Source organism: Chiloscyllium punctatum, chromosome 6, assembly GCF_047496795.1.
Source record: "Chiloscyllium punctatum isolate Juve2018m chromosome 6, sChiPun1.3, whole genome shotgun sequence".
Classification (NCBI taxonomy): Eukaryota; Metazoa; Chordata; class Chondrichthyes; order Orectolobiformes; family Hemiscylliidae; genus Chiloscyllium; species Chiloscyllium punctatum.
In genome coordinates this window covers 38888365-38913946 of record NC_092744.1, presented here as the reverse complement: position 1 = coordinate 38913946, position 25582 = coordinate 38888365, and the positions used below count along the sequence as shown (strand labels likewise).

Sequence of the window (25582 nt, the reverse complement as noted above, 5' to 3'; positions counted from 1 at the left end):
CCAGTAAGAGTATTATTGATGGTCTTGAAAGTTTCCTCTAATTTGTTTCGTTTCGTGATGACAAAAGTGTCATCCACGTAGCAGACCCAAAGTTTGAATGGTTGGCAGAGCTGTTTGTTTGAGTCTCTGCATTACTGCCTCTACTGAGAACCCTGATATCGGAGATTCCATGGGTGTTCCATTGGTTTGTCTGTAGATTTTGTTGTTGAAGGTGAAGTGTGAGGTAAGGCATAGGTCCACTGCTTGACGATGCTGTCCTTGCTGATGAAGTTAGTAGTGTTTGCTGTATATGTCTTTGGGTCTTCTAATAGTGTAGTCAGTGTTGCCTTGGCCAGGTTAATGTTGATTGATGTAAACAGGACTGTTACATCAAAGAAGACTATTATTTCATCCTCTTCTATCTTAGTGTCTTTGATGGTCTTCAGCAATTTTTGGGTGGAGTGGATGGAGTGGCGTGAGTCTTCTACTAAGTGTTTTAGTCTTTGGTGTAGCTCCTTGGTCAATCTGTAAGTTAGTGTTCCAAGTAGTGAGACTATAGGTCTGAGGGGGGACTCCTGGTTTGTGAATTTTGGATAATCCGTGGAAGTGTGGTGTGTTGGTGTGGTGTGTTCTCCAGATTTCTGAAGTTTTTGAGTAGGGCTGTGATCCGGTTCTCTAGTTGTGGGGTCGGGTCTGTCGCCACTTGTTGGTAAGTGTTGATATCTGTAATAGTGCGTTCACTTTTTCAACGTAGTCTCTTCAATTTAGAATGACTGTCAAGTGTCCTTTGTCTGCAGGTAGGATAACAATGTTTTTATCTTTTTTTAGTCTTTCCAGTGCTTTCCTTTCTTGTGTATTGAGTGTGTTTCCTTCCTTTTTTCTGTTTATTGTTGGTGCGACTACCTGTCTAATAGTTTGCTGGGTTTCTTCTGTGAGTTTGTTGTCTTTTAGTGTTGTTTGTAATGCTGCTAAGAAATCTTTCTTGTCCATATCCAGGCAGTTGTAATTTAATCCTCTTACTAAGATGGCTTTTTCAGTGTCTATTAAGGGTCGGTCAGATAAGTTTTTTATCCGTGCCTCTGTGTTGTCAGTGTTGTTACTTTGTTTAAATTTGTCTAGTTTTTTTCTGTAGGTCTAGTTTTTTTCATTTTCTGTGTTTGTCGCTGTCTAATATCTATGGCTTGTTGTACTGTGTCTGACCATGCATGGTCTGTTGCATGAGTAAGTAAAGATTTTTGGTGCAAAATTTTCCAGTTGTATTATTGTGAGCATCATTAATCATTTCTCTAAGCATTCTGCAGCTGTTTTGCTCTGCTATTCCTTTAGCAGTGGGGTGTTAAGGGGAGGTTTGCGTTTAAGACATTTAGGTTGTACCTGTTTTCTTCAGCGTTCGTGCAGGAAGTTACAGCTTTTCGCAAGTGGCACTCTGTCGGATGGCATTCGTTTCCCATTTTCAGCATATTGCGCCCATAGGTCTTAGCGGGTTTTGAGAAGATTTGTAGCTCAGGTTGAGGTTCTGGATGTAGGTTTGCTCGCTGAGCTGGAAGGTTCATTTCTAGATGTTTCGTCACCATACTAGGTAACATCTTCAGTGGGCTTCCGGGTGAAGCACTGCTGATAATTCCTGCTTTCTATTTATATGTTTGGTCTTCTTTGGGTTGGTGATGTCATTTCTTGTCGTGATTTCATTTCCTGTGGTGATGTCATTTCCTGTTCTTTTTCTCAGGGGATGGTAGATGGGGTCTAACTCGATGTGTTTGTTGATAGAGTTCCGAGTTGGAATGCCATACTTCTAGGAATTCTCATGCATGTCCGTTTGACTTGTCCTGGGATGGATGTGTTGTCCTAGTCAAAGTGGTGGCCTTCCTTATCTGTATGTAAGGATACTAGTGAGAGAGGGTCATGTCATTTTGTGGTTAGTTGATGTTCATGTATCCTGATGGCTAGTTTTCTGCCTGTTTGTCCAGTGTAGTGTTTGTTACAGTTCTTGCATGGTATTTTGTAAATTACATTAGTTTTGCTTGTTGTCTATATAGGGTCTTTCAACGAGCTAACACATACTGCAGCACAGAAGAACTGCGCAGAGCAGAGGAAAATCACTTAAACCGTGTATTTAAAAAGAATGGGTACCCAATGAACACATTCCTGATGAAGGGCTTTTGCCCAAAACATCGATTTTCCTTCTCCTCGGATGCTGACTGACCTGCTGTGCGTTTCCAGCACCACTCTGATCTAAACCCAATGAACACAGTCCGCCAATTTCTCAGCAACAAACACAAACCAGCAGACAAAACACACCCAGAAACCCTAGCCACTCTTCCCTATATCAAAGACATCCCGGAAATGACTGCTAAACTACTCAGACCCCTTGGCATCATTGCAGCTGACAAACCCTCCAACACACTAAAGCAGCAGCTAATGAACTTGAAAGACCCTATACAGACAACAGGCAAAACTAAGGTCATTTACAAAAGGCTGTGCAAGAACTGTAACAAATACTACATTGAACAAACAGGCAGAAAACTAGCCACCAGGATACATGAACATCAACTAGTCACAAAATGACATGACCCCCTCTCACTAGTATCCTTACATGCAGATAAGGAAGGACATCACTTCAACTGGGACAACACATCCATCCTAGGACAAGCCAAACAGAGACCACATGAGAATTCCTAGAAGCAGCACGGTGGCATAGTGGTTAGCACTGCTCCCTCACAGCGCCAGAGACCCGGGTTCAATTCCCGCCTCAGGCGACTCTCTGTGTGGAGTTTGCACATTCTCCCTGTGTCTGCGTGGGTTTCCTCCGGGTGCTCCGGTTTCCTCCCACACTCCAAAGATGTGCAGGTCAGGTGAATTGGCCATGCTAAATTGCCCGTAGTGTTAGGTAAGGGGTAGATGTAGGGGTATGGGTGGGTTGCGCTTCGGCGGGGCGGTATGGACTTGTTGGGCAGAAGGGCCTGTTTCCACACTGTAAGTAATCTAATCTAATCTAAAGCATGGCATTCCAACCGGAAGTCGATCAACAAACACATCAAGTTAGACACCATTTACCATCCCCTGAGAAAAGGAACAGGAAGTGACATCACCACAAGAAATGACATCACCAAGCCAAAGAAACCCAAACACATAACTAGAAAGCAGGAATTATCAGCAGTGCTTCGCCCAGAGGACCACTGAAGATATTATCTAGTAGGGTAACGGAATGTCTGGAAATGAACCTTCCAGCTCAGCGAGCAAACCTACATCCAGAACCTCAACCTGAGCTACAAATCTTTTCAAATCTTGCTAAGTACACTTTCTGTCTGCACTTTATATCATCAAGTGGGGGTGCCCCCTCATATGAGTTCAATCGACTCTGCAGGGGTGGGAGAAAGAGATAGAAATTGAGGTCTCCTCAGAGGCATGGGAAGATATTTGGGATAACACAAGAAAGATATCAATTTGCAATAGGGCCCATGCTTTACAGTTGAAGATTCTCCACATGGTCCACTTGGCTCCAGACCCTTTGTCAAAATTTAAACCAGGAGTATCTTTAACATATCCCAAGTGCAAGGTCTGTACGGGCACTCTTACCCATTGTCTCTTGTCCTGTGAGAGGCTTCAAACATACAGGAGTGCTGTGGCAGGTGCAATGGAGAGAATTTTGGGTGTAATGGTGGAGAAGGACCTGATCTCTCCTCTTCTTGGCCTGCCCAGTACATTCCCTGCAGATGCGCATAAGAAAAAAACATTTCAACATCCTTACTTTCTGCACAAGAACGAATGTCTTGCTAGATTGGGACTCTAATACCGCACCCCACCATCCACACACCACCCCCCGAATCCCCCAACCCCGGGCCTGTCAGGTTGATGGAAGATTGTTATGGAGCATATTCCCTTGGATTTTCTCACAAGTATGGTACTCCACAAAACTGAGAATTTTTATAAAATGGCAGCCCTCCTGGACACAGATTTATTTGCCACACTAACAAGGGCTTTTATATAACCATAAAGATCGTGTTTTACGAGCCCAATATCCAGGGAGGAGGAACTGCGAACATATGACTGTCTTGTTTGGCTGAGTTGAGTTATTACTATCTATTAGTTTGTTGTTATTATTTATTTAGTTAAATAGTTAGTTGGTTTATTTTAATATATATTTTCTATATATTATTATACATTTGTGCAATGGGTTGAGTTTTTTACTTTTCTTGTGTTCTTTCTTTGTATTGTATTGTTTTGTATTTGTTGTAATATTTAAAAAATCTATTTTTCAATAAAATATATATTGTTTAAAAAATCACCTATAAATACATAATATATATTTTTCAAATAAGAAAACCATCAGACTCATTATTGCATGTCTGCTTTGATCAAACATTCACACCTGTTCAGACCTTAAGGACCTTATTTTGGAACGCAGGGATACCTGTGATGTGTGTGCTTCCATCAATTCGTATTGTGCAAGGAGTCACATGCACCTGCACAGGATCCTGGAACTTAGCTTTGTTAGCACTCCTGCTGTTTACTGCTTATTTGGAAGTGGCTAGCCTCGATGCTTCACAACGCTTTTTTAGACATTCACTGACGTTAACACTGAATTGCAGGCTGCCTGTGACTCTCATTATTTTTACCACACACAGGGTCTGTAGTACTCAGTTACAGGCTACCAGTCACTCGGCTCTTCACCAAATACTCCTCTCTGTAAAACAGAGGGAGAGGTAGGTGGAGAGCACTAACAGTCAATGGTGATGGACATGTTGCTGTGCGGCACCATGCTACATTAGCACAACACCTGCAGTAATGTGTCAACAGTTTGCGTAGCAAATAGATCACGATTTGCTTGAAACATATGCAGTGCGAAAGTCAAAGAAGATGGGAGGGGAGCCGGTCTTAATGGGATAAGGAAGACTAGTATCAGTCAAGCCATCACATCATACATGAAACTCTTCTGATTCGTGTAGTTGTGGTCTGGGGATTGGGCCATCATCAGTTCTGGAATATTGGTCAATAATTAGATTAGATTCCATACCATATGCAAACAGGCCCTTCGGCTCAACAAGTCTACACTGACCCTCCGAAGAGTAACACACCTAGACCCATTCCCCAACCCTATATTTACCCCTGACTAAAGCATGTATCACTATGGGCGATTTAGCATGGTCAATTCACCTGACCTACACATCTTTGGATTAGATTAGATTTGATTCGATTAGATTACTTACAGTGTGGAAACAGGCCCTTCGGCCCAAGTCCACACCGCCCTGCCGAAGCGTAACCCACCCATACCCCTACATCTACATCTACCCCTTACCTAACACCACGGGCAATTTAGCATGGCCAATTCACCTGACCTACACATCTTTGGACTGTGGGAGGAAACCGGAGCACCCGGAGGAAACCCACGCAGACACGGGGAGAACGTGCAAACTCCACACAGTCCTGAGGCGGGAATTGAACCCAGGTCTCTGGCGCTGTGAGGCAGTAGTGCTAACCACTGTGCCACCGTGGCGCCCATTGAAATTGTCAGGGATCAGTCCATGAAGTCTTATAGGAATTGTGGGAGGAAACCCATGCAGACATGGGGAGAATGTGCAAGCTCCACACAGATAGTCGCCCAAGGTGGGAATCAAACCTGTGTCCCTGGCACTGTGAAGCAGCAGTGCTAACCACTGAGCCACTGTGCTGCCGATTGAAATTGTCAGGGATCAGTCCATGAAGTCTTATAGGAATTGGACAGCTGAAGTCTGGCAATGAGCTTCATTGCATATAATCACTGAGGGAATGGAGACACTGATAGGAAGCAATTGGAGATAGTAAGGTGGAACCTTAGTGAATGGGAGGGGACTGTGTTCTCCATATTGTGCAGGAGGTGTACAACAAACAGGACATGGGAATCTCCAAAGTCATGGACTCTGAGTGAAAATGGGTTGCATGAGTACTTATGTAAAGAGATGCAACAGAAATTGGGTGAGGCTGATTGGTAATTCATTGGAGATGAATAGATGAAGAACAGCAACACAAGGAGACAAGAAGAGGTGGTGGATGCAGGGAGAGAGGTTGTGTGGAATTTGTATGCTACAGATGGAGCCTGTATATCATTCTCATTGAAATGAAGTTGAACTTTGCCACATCAGAGCAAATCCTAACTGCACTAAATGGCTGACAACGTGTGCAAAGTGAGCAAGTTAAATTACTACGTTTTTATTCAGAACCAGATTAAAACTTTCTGTGTTAGAGCCTCTTCGAGGGACACTTGCATTAAACATACCTTCACTGATTCAGACACGCCACTCATCTGGCTTTAATATGCATTGTATCCACAGGTTGTTCATTGTCCAGGAATGTATATTAAAATTTACAGCTTCAAGCAATTATGATCATTGCATTGTGTGCACAAATTGACTTCTTGACTTGCTAGCAAAAGAACTGTAATAAGAACAACGCACTTAAAAGTGGAAACTGAAAAACTCATTTGACAACCATATTCTACAACAAGCACTGGAGAACAACACTTTGTAGCTGTCAGATTCATATACTGAACTATAAGTATTTCAGGATATGATCTATGATGCAGAAAGGAGCTTGTTTATTTTGGGAGTGAAGAGGGGGAGCTATGACAGCTTAGTGATAGAGCTCCACTTGCAATGCTGCATGAAAACTTTGGGAAATGCAAGTTACAACTTGACAAGGTCATGTGCCTCATAGCCCTTTAGTAGGGAATGTCAATGACATCTTTGGAGAGCCTCTGTGCCACACTGAGGGCATAATATGAGGCTTCATTGTGATGGATGAGAGCACACAGGAGTTATTTCATCAAAAACCACATTATCTTTCTGACATTGCACACAGATTATCTAGTCACAGGTTTCGCACGGACGACGCCATTGCTACAATGGCCTTGGTAAAACTGTCAAGACAACGTAGAAGGAGACAGTGATTATTGCTTCACCTGCAAGAACACAATTCCCCTGTGTCTGTTAGCACAGCCTCCAGAGGAGAAACAGCAGATGAAGATCCTTCAAGCAGGTGGAACTGCATGTTGTGATCCTGGATCTACAGGCCTCACTGACATTTGCTTCAACAGTTGAGGATCTGTATGACATCTCACAAACCTCAATCCATGAATGCATCTAGGATGCTATGGAAGCCATTTCTTTTTCCAAAGCACAGCTATTCATATCCTTCCCCTGTGACATGGAGAATGCAGGAGCCCAGACTGTGGAATTCTCCACAATTGTTAGCTATCCCCTGACACAGGGTGTGACTGCCCACACCCACATTGTTTGGAGAGCACCCTATTACCAACCTGCAAAGTTTGTCAACAGAAAAGGCTTTTCCTCCATCAAGGTTCAAATTATGTGGGGCCATCAAAACCAAGTTCTGCCAGGTATTTTTGGAGCTGCCATAGTGCATACATACTAGAGAATGCAAAAGAGTCCTGAGTCACTCCAAGGACCTTGATCTGTATAAGGATGGATGCTGAGAGGCAAGTGTTACCCCCTCCAAAACATGCTACATGACCCTTTTAAAACTCCTCCAGACTAACACACAAGGTTACAATGCTGTTCATGCTTCAACCAAAACTATAGTGGAATAGACCATAGGCATCCTCAAGATGAGGTTTTGATGTCTGCACCATCCTGGCAGATCCTTGCTGTATAGCAAAGGTGTCCCACATCATTGTGGCATGCAGCGCCCTTCACAACTATTTTACTTGATTCATTCAATGGGTTATGAACATCACAGGCTGGTTGCTAGTTTCCCTCTGAGAGGATAATGGTGAGCTGCTGCCTTGAAATGCTGCAGTCCATATGCTGTAGGTTGGCCCTATGATTCTATGAACCACAATGCCCCGAGGGAGGGATTTCCAGGATTTTGATCCAGCGGCAGTGAAGGAATGGTGATATATTTCCAATTCAGGATGGTGAGTGGCTTGGAGGGGAACTTGCAGGTGATGGTGTTCCCATATATCTGTTGCCCTTGTCCTTCTAGATGAAAGTGGAGTTGTGGGTTTGGAATAGCTGCCTAAGGATCTAAGGAACTGAAGCCAATAAAGTGTAGGTCAGATGACTAGATGAGGATGAAGATAAGGCTCGCATAATCATGTTGCTTAATCATGTCTAACAGCAAAAATTAAAGAGACTGTAGACTTTTTAACAGTGTAAGTGAAGATATGTTTCCAAGGTGAAAGGATATTTATAGTGATGTTGCACTTCTACCCCCTAGGTTTCTCCTTCATCATCTAACTACGTCTAGGTGCTAGCCCAGACCTGTTAAAGAATGTCCTGCCCTGAATTAAGCGTACCCTCCTCATCTTCAGCCTTTGGCATGAGATGAGGGGAAAGGTGGATTCTCTGGCGTCCCCTAAGCAGAAGCTCCTGAGTGGCCTGTGCATTACTCTTCCAGCCTTTGAGTACCTATTGGCACCATGCTTTCTCCCCAAAAGGAAGGGGAACCCAAAGTGGCGTTAAAGTCCATCGCCCCTCTTGCCTTGCCATTGATTCTGAGCACCTATGACTGGAATGATAGAATGCAGGCCTGTATATGTATCTGGCAGACAGAATAATGGACCTGAGTCTCCTGCCCACAGAGGCAGTCAAATGTACACATGCTGGAGCCAGCTCCAGACTTGTAACTTTGGTGGACTCCTTCTTCCTTTAATCTTCTTTACCGAGTGTCTCTGACAAACCTGCCCGATATTCCTGTCTCTGTATGTGCATTCTGACGGCGCCCTTAATGGAAAAGTCTGGGGGCTCACCTCGTGCCAAAAGCTGGGCAGGTACCTGGTCGCTGGCAATCTTCAGAGAGTGTCAGGGACCCAGGGTGTTTCCTCCTCAAACCAGCTGCAGAGACATATCAGTGATGTGCTAACCAGACTGTGCTCCCAAATCTAACCTGGAAACAGTACCTTCCAGGGTGAAAGTCTTCAAGCTGGTGGAGGGGGCAGGTGAAAGTCTTGTCAATGCCTGCTTTGAGGATTTAGCAGGTTCCTCCTCAGAGATAGAGGTGAAGTGGAAGGCATCTGGCCCTATCTCCTTTGCAGAGCTTCACTGGGTGTTGCTAGTGCCTATATAGAAGAAGGACAGACACTTGTGCAGATGAGTTATGAATGAGAGAGCAACACAGCACAATGAAGCTGATTGGCCGTTGAGGTCTCTCATCACCATAGATAGTTGTGCTGATCTCCAGCTAAATCCAGAACATTCTCCTTGTAGACAACAGGGAGCTTGATGTTAGTGACTCTACCCGCCCCCACTGCTCTTGACCTGGTCGTGGGACTTATGAAATGAGACAAAGGAAGGGATTAAGTACCAAAACAGAAATTGCTGGAAACGCTCAGCAGGTCTGGCAACATCTGTGGAGAGAAATCAGAGTTAACATGTTAGGTCAAGTGACCCTTCCTCAGAAGAGATTACATTCACTTGAAGGGGATGGAAGAATAGTTAATGGTGATACAGAAACAGGAGAGGTGGTGAGGTGTCTCCACTGAGTGAGTAGGAAGCACAGAGAGCAGTTTGGAGGGTTTGCAGTTTGGAAGGGTGAGGTGGGTGTGAATCTTTGAATGGACATTATGCCTGCAACAGTGAGAGTTGTAGTCCCTGAGCCTTGCTGAGGTGCATGTGCACTGGCAGCACTAGTGAGAACTCTGACCCTGTTGAGTGCAAGGTAGCAGAGAGAAGATGATGCAGTTACCCTGCAGTTACAAAAGAATCTTAAACTTTGTCTTGTGCTGTTAGGCATCCTACTTCACTCAGGACATAGCACCGACTAGGGACTGCTATTTGAGTTTACGCTGGCTGGATCTCATGGTGTGACCTCCTGTGCTGGTCAGCTTAAAAAGGACTGCTCTCCCCTACACCATTTCATCCACCAATGCCTTCAGGTCCCTGTCTGTGAAGTGGGCAACGAGCTTTCTTCCTCAGTGTGGAAGCTCTAGCACCATAGTGACAAGTCCAGCTTGAAATATTGCACCAAGGGCTTGTGGGTTGGAAGTCCCAGCAATGGCAATGCCCATCCCTCATCAACTATGCAATTCCTTGAGAAATGTGCCCAAAAACCCCCATTGCAAAATTAAGGATGAAGTGTGGAAGACCGCTCAAGGAGAGTCGTTGAACAACGAAGCTCACCTGACCACATATCAACTGGAAATAGGAAAATTCTACCTATGGTGCCTCTGATGCAATTTACTCCCCAGATACTTTGAATTTACGTAAAATAAGGAGTAAAAATAAATAATAAACTAATTACTTGCTGCAATATAACCCTTTTAGTCATGATTAATACTGTTCATTTAAACATTACTTGGAAAGCTGTGAAATTTAAAGAATCCATTTTTGCCATATGGTAAAAATTGGTAGTTAGGTGCTTCCTCCTAGAGTAATGATATTTTGATAGATAAGGCAATTGGAGGTAGAATTTATTTTCAATTAATAATTCTTTAAAATTAAATAGTTTTAATTCAGTTGTGTTACAAAGCAAGAGCTAGTGATCTGAAAAAAAATTACATTACCACTGAAATCAAAATCCAAAAGGAAAGTAGAGATATTAAAAGCCAAACCTGTGCATCCAAAAGACTCATTCCTTGGTCTTGAAAAGTGACCATTCCTGAAGGATGATGATTTTTCCACTTCATCTTCAAATAAACTCCGTGCTGCATGTAGGTATTGGTCGAAGCAGGGATCGCCTGAGGATTGTCGCCTGTAGTTGCTGTAATGCTCAGATCTGAAAGTGGAGGAAGAACTAAGGGATGACATTGTTTCTAATGCAGTGCTACAAATGCAGAGTCTGAGTATGGACAATCAGCAGGATAGGAACGTCAAGTCAGACATTTACAATCCTTCGCATTATGAAGCTGAAGAAGGAACACACAATAGTAATTCTTTGGTCGTTTCCATATATAGAAACTATTAATAGCCTCCAATACAAATAAGCATAATGATACAAGTCAGTTATGATAACAAAGAAAAATGAATGGTGCTCATGGAATGTAAGATAAGGCAGCTTTTTCTGTCATCAGCAAAATGCCGTTGAAAGAGCAGTCCACAAACATTTCTATAGAGGAACCATAATCAAAAACTATTAATTTCACTTTCAAAATAAAAGTTGAGGAAAATTAGAATTTATATATTTTTGTGAGATGAGACTTTTGTGAGGGGTGAGGTTTTGTTGCAATAGAAGAACTTGGAATATTGCTCAGTGTTGAAAGGAGCTGGGTGTACAAAGTTCCTCAAGTATATCATAAATGCTGAAATTAAAGTATATGATCACAATACAAACATAACTAGTGTGTACCATTGTATCAAATAGCAGGGCATTGAGAAATTGTATGATATACAAAATTTAAAAATTAACAGAACGGCTAAGTAATATTGAAAAATTTAATGCATTATTAGTGCTCATTAATCTTTGTTTTTGTTTTGTAATTGCTTTCTTTCTAAGTCTTTGCAGCAAAATAAGTTGCACGGGAGGAAATAAAGTACTTAGATCTCTAATCAAATTAAGGTTACATCAGGTCATATGCAAATAAATGTCCAAGTTTTCTAACATGCAGAATTCAATAGTTGGAAATAATGAGTCACCATTACTTTACTATTTTGACAGGACTCTTGCTGCAGACGTTTGTACATCTACTTTATCTCATTAACTCAACCAGACCAGAACCCTATATGAGAAATGTACTTTTGTCACTAAGTGACAAAAAGTAAATGTACAATCCATCCACATGGTTTATTGATGTTGATATATTGCACTTCCCAAAATAAATATTTCAAACATTACTATTATTTCATATGTGTGTGCTGCTTTTACCTCTCTATTGAATCTCCCTTTCTCAAGTTGAGTCGGAGGTTTCTTTTTAAAACAAAAGAGGAATATTGTGCCAAACAAAGTAACAGACAGCTGATCGTTGAATAACTCCCCAACCCCCACCTTTAAATAAACTTTAAATCTTTAAGTAAATGTGGTAAAGGAGAAAGGCTTTGGAAATCTGAAACACAAAGGGACTTGACAGTTCATGTTCAGGATTCTTTTAAGGTAAACTTGAATGTTCAGTTGCCAGGAAGGCAAGTTCAATATTAGCATTCATTTCAAGAGGGCAAGAATATTAGAACAGAGGTATACAGCTGAGGTTATATAAGGCTCTGGTCAGACTGCATTTGGAATATTGGGAGCAGTTTTAGGCTCTGTATCTAAGGAAGGATGTCCTGGCATTGGAGGGGGTCCAAAGGAGATTTGCAAGAATGAGCCTAGGAGTGAAGGGCTTGTCATATGAGGAGCAGCTGAGGACCGTGTGTACTTGATGGAATTTAGAAGGATGGGGGAGAATCTCATTGAAACTGACAGAATGCTGACAGGTCTGGATAGAGTGGATGTGGAGAAGATTTTTCCACTAAGAGAAGGGACTTGGACCCGAGGGCACAACCTCGGAGTAAAGGAACAACCCTTTGGAACTGAATACATGAGCCAGAGGGTGGATAATCTATTGACTTTATTGCTGCAGAAGACTGTGGAAGTCAAGTCATTGAGTCTATTTAAGACAAAGATAGATAGATTCTTTATTAGTAAAGGGATCACTGGTTGTGGGGAGAAGGCAGGAGAATGGGCTTGAAAAACATATCAGCCAACAAGAGGGAAGAACATATTTGAACTTTTTCTCACCCGTCTACCTTCTACAGATGCATCTGTGCATTACAGAATCATAGAAGTGACACAGTCCTTATGGAGACAAAGTCTCCTCTTGACATAAAGGATACCGTCTATTGTGTTGTATGGCACTATCATGAAATGAGATCTAGCAACTCAAGAGAAGGAATCTATGTGATGCTGTGTGCCATCAGCAGCAGTAGAATTGGACTCAATCGTAATTTACAACCTCATGATCTCACATATCTCAAATCAACTCTTACCACTGAGCCAGGAGATCAAACCTAGTTCAATGAAGACTGCAGGTGGACATGCCAGGAGTAGCATCAGGCAAACCTAAAAGTGAATCAAAGCAGAAATTGCTGGAAAAACTCAGCAGATCTGGCAGCGTCTGTCAAAAGAAAGCAGAGTTGTTGTTTCGGATCCAGTGATGCTTCTTTGGGACATCATACCAAAGGATGAGATGTCAACCTGGTGACAAAACAGCATATGCAGGCATTTGGCAGCCATGTTTTTACAGGGCATTTGTATGCCAAACAGCTTTAACAGCAAGTGATTCCACAACTAATAGATCTTACCTAAGCTGTGCAGTCCGACTGCAACTGCTCATGCATGTTGGTGTATAATCAAATAACTCACTGAAGGAGGCAGCTTGATAAATATCCCCATCCTCTGTAATGGGAGAACTCAGCATGTCAGTACTAAACACAAGAATGAAATATTTGCCACTATCTCCAGTCAGACATGTTGAGAAAATGATCCAACTTTGCCTCATCTGGAGGTCCCCAGCTATACATGCCAGTCTTCAGCCAATTTGATTCATTCCATACAATATCAAAACCTGACTGAAGGCACCAGATACTACAAAGGCTATGGGCCTGAACAAATTCCAGCAATGTACTGAAGTCTTATGTTCCAGAACTTGCCACAACCCTAGCCAAGCTGTTTCACCACAGGTACAATGCTGCATCCAGCAGAGTGGAAAAATGCCCAGATTATTGCTGATTTGGAGATGTTGGTGTTGAACTGGGGTGTACAAAGTTAGAAATCACACAACACCAGGGTATGGTGCAACAGGTTTATTTGGAAGCACCAGCTTTCGGAGTGCTGCTCCTTCATCAGGTGATTGTATGATTTCTAACAGGTTATTCCTGAACATAATAAGTAGGAAAACTCCAGCCCAGCCAATTGCTACCCATCAGTTGACCCTCAAACATCAGTAATGTGATGGAAGGAGTCAGCAGTAGGGCCCTTAAGCAGCATTTAACAATAACTTGCTCACTGCAACTCAGTTTGGGTTCTGCTAGAGTCACTCAGCTTCTAACGTCATTACAGCCTTGGTTCAAACATGAACAAAAGAGCTGAATTCCAGAGATGAAGTGACAGTGACCACCTTTGATATCAAGGCTTCGTTTGACCAACCTCAAGGAGCCTCAGCAAAACTAAAGACAATAAAAATTAATAAGGAAATATCTCTAAATAAAAACCGCAATGACTGTGGATACTATAAATCAAACAAAAACAGGATATGCTGGGAAAGCTCATTAGGTCTGGCAACATTTGTGGAGAGAAATCAGAGTTAGCGCTTTGGTTCTGGTAACCCTTTCTCAGATAGTAGGTGGAAAATGTTGATTTACATGCAGACGATAGGGTGAGGAGAGGGGTGAAGGAGTAAACGATAGGTGAGGATTGATCCCAAAGAGAGAGAAGAACATTTGGACAGACAATGGAATGGATAACAATCTGGCGAGGAAAAGTCTCTGCTGGACAGTCATACTTAATACAAAGGGAATATGGTTGTTGTAAATCAGTCGTCTCAGCTGCAGGACAATATCTGCAGGAGGTCCTCAGGGTTATATCCTAGGCCCAAGTAGCTTCAGCTGCTTCATCAGTGACTTATCCTCCATCATCAAGGTCGGAATTAGAGATGTTAGCTGATGATTCCACAAGCTTCATTATTATTTGTGACTCCTCAGACGTTGAAACAGTCCATGCCTAACTGCAGCAAGATCTCTATAATATATAGGCTTGAACTGAAGTGGCAAGTAACATTCAGTTTAGACAGGGACCATTTCGAACAAGAAAGAATCGAACCATCAAGTCTTGACATTCAATGGTGTTACTATCACTGAATATCCTACATTCAATGTCTTGTGGTTATCATTAACCAGAAACACTTCTGGTCTAGTCATAGATACTGTGAATACAAGAACAGGTCAGAGGCTAGGAATCCTGCAGCGAGTAACTCACCTCCTGTCTCCCTGCTATGCACAGGCACTGGTCAGGGGTCTTATGAAATACCACCTCCCCCACTCCCCCACCCCCCCACCCCCACCCCCCAATGTTTGGATACATCTCGCTCCAACAATATTCAGGAATGTTGACACCCATCCAAGAGCAAGCAACCCACTCAATTGGCACCACATCCTCAAACAACCACTTCTTCTGCCACAGATCGACAGTAATAGGACGAATCTGGAAAGGGATACAGATAGGTTTAGTGCATGGGCTAAAACCTGGTCAACAGAATTTTGTAGGAAGAATCAAAAGGCAGACTTTTATTTAAATGGAGAGAGACTCGAAAAAGGGTGCACACAGAGGGATCTGGGTTTTCCTGTTTATGAACCATAAATTAGCATAGAGCTGTAACTAAAAGTCGAAGTTCAAAATTGAAGAAAGGCCAATTTTGACGGTATTAGGCAAGAACTTTTGAAAGCTGATTGGAGGCAGATGTTCGCAGGAAAAGGGACGGCTGGAAAATGGGAAGCCTTCAGAAATGAGATAACAAGAATCCAGAGAAAGTATATTCCTGTCAGGGTGAAAGGGAAGGCTGGTAGGTGTAGGGAATGCTGGATGACTAAAGAAATTGAGGGTTTAGTTAAGAAAAAGAAGGAAGCATATGTCAGGTACAGACAGGATAGATCGAGTGAATCCTTAGAAGAGTATAAAGAAAGTAGGAGTATACTTAAGAGGGAAATCAGGAGAGCAAAAAGGGGAAATGAGATAGCTTTGGCAAATAGAATTAAGGAGAATCCAGAGGGTGTTTACAAATATATTAAGGACAAAAGGGTAACTAGGGAGAGAATAGGGTCCCTCAAAGATCAGCAAGGTGGCCTTTGTGTGGAGCCGCAGGAGATGGGGGAGATACTAAACTAGTTTTTTGCATCAGTATTTACTGTGGAGAAGGACATGGAAGATATAGCCTGTAGGGAAATAGATGGTGACATCTTGCAAAATGTCCAGCTTACAGAGGAGGAAGTGCTAGATGTCTTGAAATGGTTAAAGGTGGATAAATCCCCAGGACCTGATCTGGTGTACCCGAGAACTCTGTGGGAAGCTAGAGAAGTGATTGCTGGGCCTCTTGCTGAGACATTTGTATCATCAATAGTCACAGGTGAGGTGCCAGAAGACTGGAAGTTGGCAAACGTGGTGCCACTGTCTAAGAAGGGCGGTAAAGACAAGCCAGGGAACTATAGATCGGTGAGCCTGACCTCGGTGGTGGGCAAGTTGTTGGAGGGAATCCTGAGAGACAGGATGTACATGTATTTGGAAAGGCAAGGACTGATTAGGGAGAGTTGACATGGCTTTATGCATGGGAAATCATGTCTCACAAACTTATTTGAGTTTTTTGAAGTAGTAACAAAGAGGATTGATGAGGGCAGAGCAGTCGATGTGATCTATATGGACTTCAGTAAGGCTTTCGACAAGGTTCCCCATGGGAGACTGATTAGCAAGGTTAGATCGCATGGAATACAGGGAGAACTAGCCATTTGGATACAGAACTGGCTCAAAGGTAGAAGACAGAGGCTGGTGGTGGAGGGTTGTTTTTCAGACTGGAGGCCTGTGACCAGTGGAGTGCCATAAGGATCGGTGCTGGGCCCTCTACTTTTTGTCATTTACATAAATGATTTGGATGCAAACATAAGAGGTACAGTTAGTAAGTTTGCAGATGACACCAAAATTGGAGGTGTAGTAGACAGCAAAGAGGGTTACCTCAGATTACAACAGGATCTTGATCAGATGGGCCAATGAGCTGAGAAGTGGCAGATGGAGTTTAATTCAGATAAATGCGATGGGCTGCATTTTGGGAAAACAAATCTTAGCAGGACTTATACATTTAATGGTAAGGTCCTAGGGAGTGTAGCTGAACAAAGAGGCCTTGGAGTGCAGGTTCATAGCTTCTTGAAAGTGGAGTCGCAGGTAGATAGGATAGTGAAGAAGGCATTTGGTATGCTTTCCTTTATTGGTCAGAGTATTGAGTACAAGAGTTGGGAGATCATACTGCGGCTGTACAGGACATTGGTTATTGTTGGAATATTGCGTGCAATTCTGGTCTCCTTCCTATCGGAAAGATGTTGTGAAACTTGAAAGGGTTCAGAAAAGATTTACAAGGATGTCGCCAGGGTTGGAGGATCTAAGCGACAGGTAGAGGCCGAACAGGCTGGGGCTGTTTTCCCTGGGGTGTTGGAGGCTAAGGGGTGTCCTTATAGAGGTTTACAAAATTATGAGGGGCATGGATAGGATAAACAGGCAAAGTCTTTTCCCTGGGGTGGGGGAGTCCAGAACTAGGGGGCATAGGTTTAGGGCGAGAGTGGAAAGATATAAAAGAGACCTAAGGAGCAACTTTTTCATGCAGAGGGTGGTACGTGTATGGAATGAGCTGCCAGAGGATGTGGTGGAGGCTGGTACAATTGCAGCATTTAAGAGGCATTTGGATGGGTAGATGAATAGGAAGGGTTTGGAGGGATATAGGCCGGGTGCTAGCAGGTGGGACTAGATTGGGTTGGGATATCTGGTCGGCATGGACGGGTTGGACCGAAGGGTTGGCGGATAGGATCAGGGTTAACCCTAAGGCTTTCCATAGGTATGTCAGGAATAAAAGAATGACGAGAGTTAAATTAGGGCCAATCAAGGATAATAGTGGGAAGTTGTGTGTAGAGTCAGAGGAGATAGGGGAAGCACTAAATAAATATTTTTCAACAAGTGTTCACTATAGAAAATGAAAATGTTGGCGTGGAAAGGTTGGACCGAAGGGTCTGTTTCCATGCTGTACATCTCTATGACTCTATGTAATTAAAAAGTCACATGGAATTTTAGCCTTTATTGCTGGGGACTTGGATGTTGAAAATAGAAAAGACTTGCTTCAATTGTAAAGAGTGTTGGTGAGGCCATACCTGGAGTACCATGTATAGTTTTCATTCCTGTATTTAACAAAGATGTACTGGTATTGGAGGCGGCTCAAAAGTGATTCACTAGACTGTTTCCTGGGATGAAGGTTGACTTATCAACAGCAGCTCAACAGGTAAATGTGGTTAATAATGTTAAACAAGTTAATATCGAAAGTATTTTTAAAAATAGATAAAGTTTTTAATATTGGAGAGTTGAAGGCACGATGGCTCAGTGGTTAGCACTGCTGCTTCACAGTGCCAGGGACCCGAGTTCAATTCCCACCTCAGGCAACTGTCTGTGTGGAGTTTGCACATTCTCCCTGTGTCTGCATAGGTTTCCTCCGGGTGCTCCGGTTTCCTCCCACAGTCCAAAGATGTATAGGTTAGGTGAATTGGCCGTGCTAAATTGCCCGTAGTGTTAGGTGCATTAGTCAGGGTGGGTTGCTCTTTGATGGGTCGGTGTGGACTTGTTGGGCTGAAGGGCCTGTTTCCACACTGTAGGGAATCTAATCTAATCGATTTGGGGTTCATCTTGCAGTCTGACCCTTATGAATTAATGAGTGATTGACATCACCTGGATCTGTGTGGTCCAAACTGCATATCCTGATGTTACACCAACCAGCTGGATACCAGGCATACACAACTTTCAATACGCAAGGACTGTCCTGTATGCACCCTTTTCTTCGTGAAATTCCTTGCAGGTTGCACTGTAATATATGTATCTATTGTCATTGATAATCTGGAGCATTTTTGCAAACTTTATGATGAGTTCCTAGATTTCTCAAATAGTTTCACTGCATCCTTCCTAGGATGACTGAGAACTGTCAATACAAGAGCTGCAAAATCTTGGGGAACAGCATCGACAGTGTCTCTGGGTCTACAACCTGACAGAATATCGAGCAAAGGTAGCATTGTGTATAAACTCTGAACAATGACTTCTGCCTAACTGCAGGCAGACTCTTCCTTGTGCTTTCATGTTAACAGCAGCTATCTTCCAGGTCAACCAATGTAACCAGCCAGCTCCTTGGTATGTGTACACAATTCTCTCCCGTATGCGGCCTCATAGTGACCTCATCAGAGTCATCTACTACAGAACTCCTCTGTGATCTTGTCTCTCAGAACTGGAAAACAAATCATCCATTCCACCAACCACCACCACCCCCTCCCCCATAACCCACACCTCCCCCCCCCCCCCCTCCAAAACCTCCCCATGCCACACCCCCTCCCCTCCCCGGCCCCCACCAGCCTGGCTCCATGCTTGGATGTCCCAGCACATGATGATCCCAAGTCTATAGTAGCCTCTAGATGGGGGCGCTTGCTATGCCATTACCTGAATTGGTGGCTCCAACTGGCAGATCAAGTGATGAGACTTCATTAGTGCTGTGCCGTTTCTCTCTCTTTCTTGCTCCTCAGATTGCTGTGGCTAGACAGGCAGCAGTTCTTGGCTGGTCAAAAGCAGGAACTCAGAAGGATACAGGTAGTAGAAGGAATGGGACAGGGTGGAATAAGGAAAGACTGACCATGGTCACACTATTTGCAGTGTATCCATCTTATCAGAGTGTGAATGTGAGGGTATTTGGGTGTTGAAAAGGACTGAAAGGCTGTCATCCTCAATGTTCTCAGTGCTGTCAGATATTTTGAGCTCATTCGTGGTAGCCCCATGATGCTAAGAATCATCTCATTGTAGGACTTAGAGGAATCAGGTATCCTCAGCTCACACCAGTTCTGCTCTGCTATTATGTCTCACCTTGTCCCATGATATGGGTGAGGGGTGAGCTATAATTGAGTGTCTGAAGGTATGTGAATACAACAAGAGGTGGGTGCGATGCTGGCGGTATTGGAAGGTATGGGATGGTGAAGTAGGCTGTTTGGCTATTAGGTGCAAGCCCTCAGAACCATTCGAGATGGGCATACGATGGGGCTGTGGTGCATGAAGCAGACAACAGAAGATGGTGGTTTGGAGTCGGAGGTATCATGTGAGCATGTATTCACTGGTCTTAACCATCACATCCTCATAACAATGCTATTTAGTCCTGACAGTGTGCAGAGGAAGCCGGCAACACAAAGCACGTGCTTGCAACCCACAATCTATTTGGGCTCAAGATACCAACAGGTAATGAAGGTGAAAGAACCAAGTCAGCAAGTCAGAAATCACTATCCTGGAGTGTAAAATAGAGCAAACAAAAGGTCACAGAAATTATAGTTACTGAACAGAAAAGGCACACAAGAACAGTTTCAAATAAAACATTGAGTCGTTGACTTTGTTCACTTTGTGAAAAAGAATAAAATGACAACTTGTTTTCTAAATGGAGAGAAACTGCAAAATGCTTTGGTGCAGAGATCTGGATCTCCTCATACATGTGTTGCAGAAAGGTAGGATGCAGGTACGGCAGGTAACAAGAACAGAAAATGGAATTTTGGCGTATGTTGCAAAAGGAATGGAGTATAAAAGTAGGCAAGTGTTGTTGCAACTGTACAAGGCCACACCCGGAGTACTGCATACCGTTTTGGGTCCCTTACCCAAGGAAAGACATAACTAAATTGGAGGCAGTTCAGTAATGGTTCATTTGATTAATTCCAGAGATAAATGCTTGTCTTCTAGAGAGATTAAGTAGTTTAAACCTGTACCTGCCCGAGTTTAGAAAGGTGAGAGGTGATCAAATTGAGGTAAGTAAGATGCTAAAGGGAATCGACAGGTCGATGTTTAACAGATATTTCTTCTTGTGGGGCAATTTCTAGGCACTTCCCAAAGTGCAGTGGATCTGGGACACTGAATAAATTTGAGGAGGAGATAGACAGATTTTTAATAAGCAAAGAGCTAAAGCTTCACATGTAGAAAGCAGGAAAGTGGAGTTGGGACTGCAATGAGATCAACCATGATCATATTAAATGGTGGAGCAGCTGAATTGCCTACTCCTGCTTCTTGTTCTTATGTTCAAGAATAACCATGATTTACACGGTTGTTTATGTAAGTGTTTACATAAAAAATATTCCAATTTTTCAGTTAATCTTCTCATTACAAATACTTACACCATCAGTTCCAAGTCAAAATCAGTTCCAAGAAATAAGGTATATTGATAGTGTTTACCACATATATGGTTTATAACATGTGAAATATATGAGGAAATTAAGATTGAAATAAAGAAGATGATTGTAGAGATTACATATCAGTAGCTCAAAAGTTAAGATATAAACAATTTTCCAGTGACAAGTACTATATAATAGTAATATTATATAGTAATGTAATAATTACTATATTATAATACAGTAATACTGTATTATTACAGTGACAGCACAGTAATAATACAGTAACACAGTAATATTCCAACTCAATAAACCCTCTAAAGAGTTCAGCATTACTACAACAAAAAAACAATATTCTCACTGTCCTCTCCAAACAAACTATGAAATCACTTTCATGGAAGCCAAAATCTAACAAGATGTAAGAACATGGATTGATAAATATGCTCAAAAGGAAATAAGCTAGATTAAGAAAGCAATAGTTTTTTTGTAAGTGCACCAATTATCTGACATTTTATGCATTTTGCACTATTTCTTAGGGTTTGACATCATTGGTATGTGTATGTCTGCACAAATGAAATGTTCCTCTCTGTTCATTTATGTTATTTAATTGCATTGAAGATTTTTTTAAATTAAATGCTATAACTGAAAGTTTACAGTTATGAGTATTTGCACATACAAATGTTTAATTTCCCACAAAAGGAACCAAAATTCTGATGACATATGACAGATTGTTAACAAAATATTTAGACACTAGTTCCACTCACTTTGCTGAAATAGGTTTAGTTATGTTTTACTTGCCTCATTAAATAATTGCTATCACCTTCCAAAATCTGTCAGTCCACTGGAAATTACATCTACTTATCATCAAAGGAACTACTACTCACTACTCAGTGGCTTGCTTGATTTGTTGAATAGATGTATACTTGCTGCTTAATAAAACTTTGTAAAATAAATGAATGTTTTGTGTCCATTGCACATACTCACTTTCCGTTCAATATAGCTGAATTGATTTTTCAGAGGTCCTTATATGATCATTTTTGTCCTCACAAAAAAGAAAACTCCATAATTATCAGTGTAATAACAATCAAGTCAGAGTCATCGAGTTTTTACAACATAGTAAAGTAATGTGATCTCATCTTGCCTACACCAGACATCAGGGACCCATCTATTCTTATTCCATTTTCCAGCACTTGTATGCTATAGTGTTTCAAGGACTCATCTAAATATTTATTAAACGTCTTGAGCTTCCTGCCTCTATCACCCTTTTAGATAGCAAGGTCCAGGTACCCATCACCATCTGGGTGACTTTTTTTCTGAAATCCCCTCTAAAACTCTTTCTCCTTACTTTCAAACTGAGCCATTATAACAAAACAACGAACTGCTATGCTGGAGATTTGAAAACTGTGCTCCCTGGTGATTGACCCCTCTACTAAAATAGGAAAAGTTTTTTTTTCACCTGTCTACCCCTCAGAAATATTTACATCTCAATCAGATCTCCCCTCAGCTTTCTCTGCTCTCAAGAAATAAAAAAAATGAAATCAACAACCCCAGCCTATCCAGAACAAAAACAGAAGCTGCTGAAGAAGCTCAGTAGGTCTGGCATCATCTGTGAAGAAAAGTCAGTTAATGTTTTGAGTCCAGTAACACTTCCTCAGAACTTCCCAGCCTGTCCAGTCTCTTTTCATAGCTGAATAGCTCCAGCCCAAGTGACATCCTGGTGAATCTCCTCCATACCCTCTCGAGTACACATTTTCTCAATGTATTTTTCATTATAAAATAAACCACAGCTCATTTGAAAATAAGCATTTTAATCATTTAACTGAGAGCAGAATCCTAACGCCAGCACTCTTTGATCTAAGAAACCTGTGTTGAAACATTCTATTTTTCACCAGAAGAGGGCTCTATTGCCAATGCAGTGTAACTAAGATATGGATGGGAGAGTTAAACCATAAAATGAAAACAATGTTATTGAGAGAAATTCCCAACTGAAATTAATCAAAGCAAATTCGCCATATGCTTGGTCTACATTTGTTTTATTTGTGATGTCAATTATTAATATTTGACCATATTTATTGTCTGAAGTTAAATCAGTGTTTGTAATAGCATCATGCTGCTATGCAGTTTTTGAAACATTTGCCCAGTTCTTGTCTTATGGATGTGACAGGATCTTTGCCAGAACTAAGGTGGTACATTTGAAGGTGTGCACAGCAGATGAAAATATCCTTCAAGCTGTATTTAAAATTGCCTGTAATGTTTTGATTGGACATCAGGGATATAATTCACATGTTTATTGTTGTGTGAAATAATTTTAAAATGAGTATGCAACGATATTATAATTTGAGTGGAATTAACCTATCATCTTAAAAAGTTAAGTTTTAATACAAATTTTAAAAAGCGATAAAACAAGGGCTAAAAGAAATTATGGTAGGTCTCAAGTTAACTTATTTATTTAACGTATTTTGTCAATATAGTTATTTATAGCTAGTAAGGGGATAATTTTGTTTAAAAACATTGGCCAATGTGGTCACTAAATTTGATAAAAATTGAGTTTGGTATATCAAAATTAAAGACAAAAACTGCAAAAGATATTCAAATGGAAATGCTGTAAATCTGTGTAAGGACAATGTATCAAATGGAAATGCTTCATCCAGCCTGATGACTCCTGATAAAGGGTCTACGTATCATTAACCGAAGATTATTCTTCTCTCTTCCACAAACTGACAGATCTCCATTTCGTTTTGAACATTTTTTTTTAAATTGCATACCACTCAGTCTTATCTTTCAGCCTAAAATTATAGCAGTACCATTATAATAAATTGGTATCACCATAAGGCCATGGTAGTACCACACTTCTACCAGTACATTGTGATCAATCATGGAACTGTATCTCTGGTATGCTATCAAAATAAAACAGGCAATTTTAAATACAGTTTCTTCTGTGCAAAGCTGCAAATGTACCTCGAAGGTCTTTGGCAAAGGTACTGTCACATTCATAACACAACAACTGTGCAAATCTTTCAAACACTGTGTACCAGCATGATGCTATTACAAGCACTGACTTAGCTTCAGAAAATGAGTTAGAGAGCCATATAGGCAACAGAGACAAATGCTAAGACTGGATGATAACACTCTGTCTAATTGGGTAGTTTAAAACACCATGTTTTTAAATTCTTTAAAGCTCAGATCTTACAGGCAAATTTGCACTCTGGCCAATTTACTGTGAAACATGTGGGAACAAGGAGAGTCATTTCTGTTGGTCAGACAGAGCTGTCTCTCAATAAATCTATGCTGTCATTGTAAGTGAACATTTATCCCTGCCCTTCAGAAAACTTTCCAATAATTTTCCCACTATCAATGTCAGTCTGACCGACCTGTCATTCCACAGTCTAATGTTTATCCTCCAATATTCTGGCATCATGCATGTAGCTAGAGTGATTGAGAAACAATGGACAGAGATTCCACTCGGTCTTCTCTTGCTTCTCTTAACAGACTCTTATGTATTTCATGTGAGCCTTGGTAATTATCCCCTTTCAAAGATATTGACATGTCCTAACCTTTCTGTTCTATATCAATTCTATTTCATTTTACCATGATTGCAATGTGTGTATTTTCACATGTTTTTGTGACAACAGATGTAGGTATTCATTAAGAATCAAATTCTTCCAACATCGCATGCAGGCTACCCTTGAGATCCGGAATTGGTCCCACACTTTCTTTAGTTATCCCCTTGCTTTTTATATATGACAAAAAAAAGACTTTTTTTTTCTTGATCCTGCCAAAGGACTTCATGTCTTTGTTTTCATAATTTCTTTTTTTCAATTTCACTTTACACTCTTCATACGCAAGGTTATCTGCAATATTGAGCCCTCCGCATTTATCATAAACACTTCCCATTTTTATTCTCTGCTTTAAAATACTTGATATCCAAGTGGTTCTGGACTTAATCCCATGTTTTTTCAGGAAACGTACCTGTGTTGAACTCTCACTATCCCCTCTTTGAATGTCTCACACTAATTTACCTTCAAGTGGCCAGTTCCAGTTTGCTTTAATTAAACCACATCTCAAGTTTGTGAAATTTCTCAATTTCAGAAAATCTAATTTATTTCTAATCTAACTTGCTTTTCCATAGCTGCCTTAAAACTAACGATATTATAATCATTTCTATCAAATTGTTTTCTAATGGATTGTTCGAAAATTAAGTCCTCCTCCTCTCTTGGGCTTTTTACCTACCAGCTAAAAATGTTCACATGAATGTATTTTAAAAATTCTGTTTCCTGCTTTCTGCATTTTCATTACTTACGACTCTTTAGTTTGCTGGTTTATTTTCTTCTACCTTCTCCTGTCTCTATATGTTTGGATTCCTGACTTTGAGTGACAGCATGCATATCATTTCTATGCACAGATATTTTTAAAACTACCGTTAGACAATAGCTAAGGAATGTAAAGAGGGTTGTACCTTGTCAAAATCCTCATGCAGTTATTCATCTCAGTAAATTTACCAAAAGATTTTTGACCACAAGAAACCCAAGCTTTGGAAAGTACAATAATATTTGCAATGTTAAATGGTCAGATAGACACAACCTGACTGAATGTTTAGGAATGCCTCCAACTCAGAGTTGGCAACACAAATACAACCTCAAAATAGCAAGAGATAATCAGAGAATTTACACATTGAGTGGACTGGACTCAATCTCTCAGCGTGAAGGAGATGGAGCAGAAACAAAGGGGTCCATTTGCTCCTGTACTGACAGTCTCTATTCATTCAATCAGGTATTGGTGATGGC

At 41.4% G+C, this 25582-nt stretch overlaps 1 protein-coding gene across 1 annotated transcript in view; it reads right to left on the bottom strand.

Annotated features, from left to right (window-relative positions):
• The window catches only part of LOC140478892 (heat shock protein beta-7-like), a 33160-nt gene extending 22378 nt beyond the window's left edge, over nt 1–10782 (bottom strand). The window contains exon 1 of the mRNA XM_072572490.1: nt 10523–10782. Coding sequence (XP_072428591.1) covers nt 10523–10718 — 196 coding nt within the window. The 5' untranslated portion in view covers nt 10719–10782. The remainder of the gene's footprint in view (nt 1–10522) is intronic.
• Nucleotides 10783–25582: the final 14800 nt, after the last annotated feature.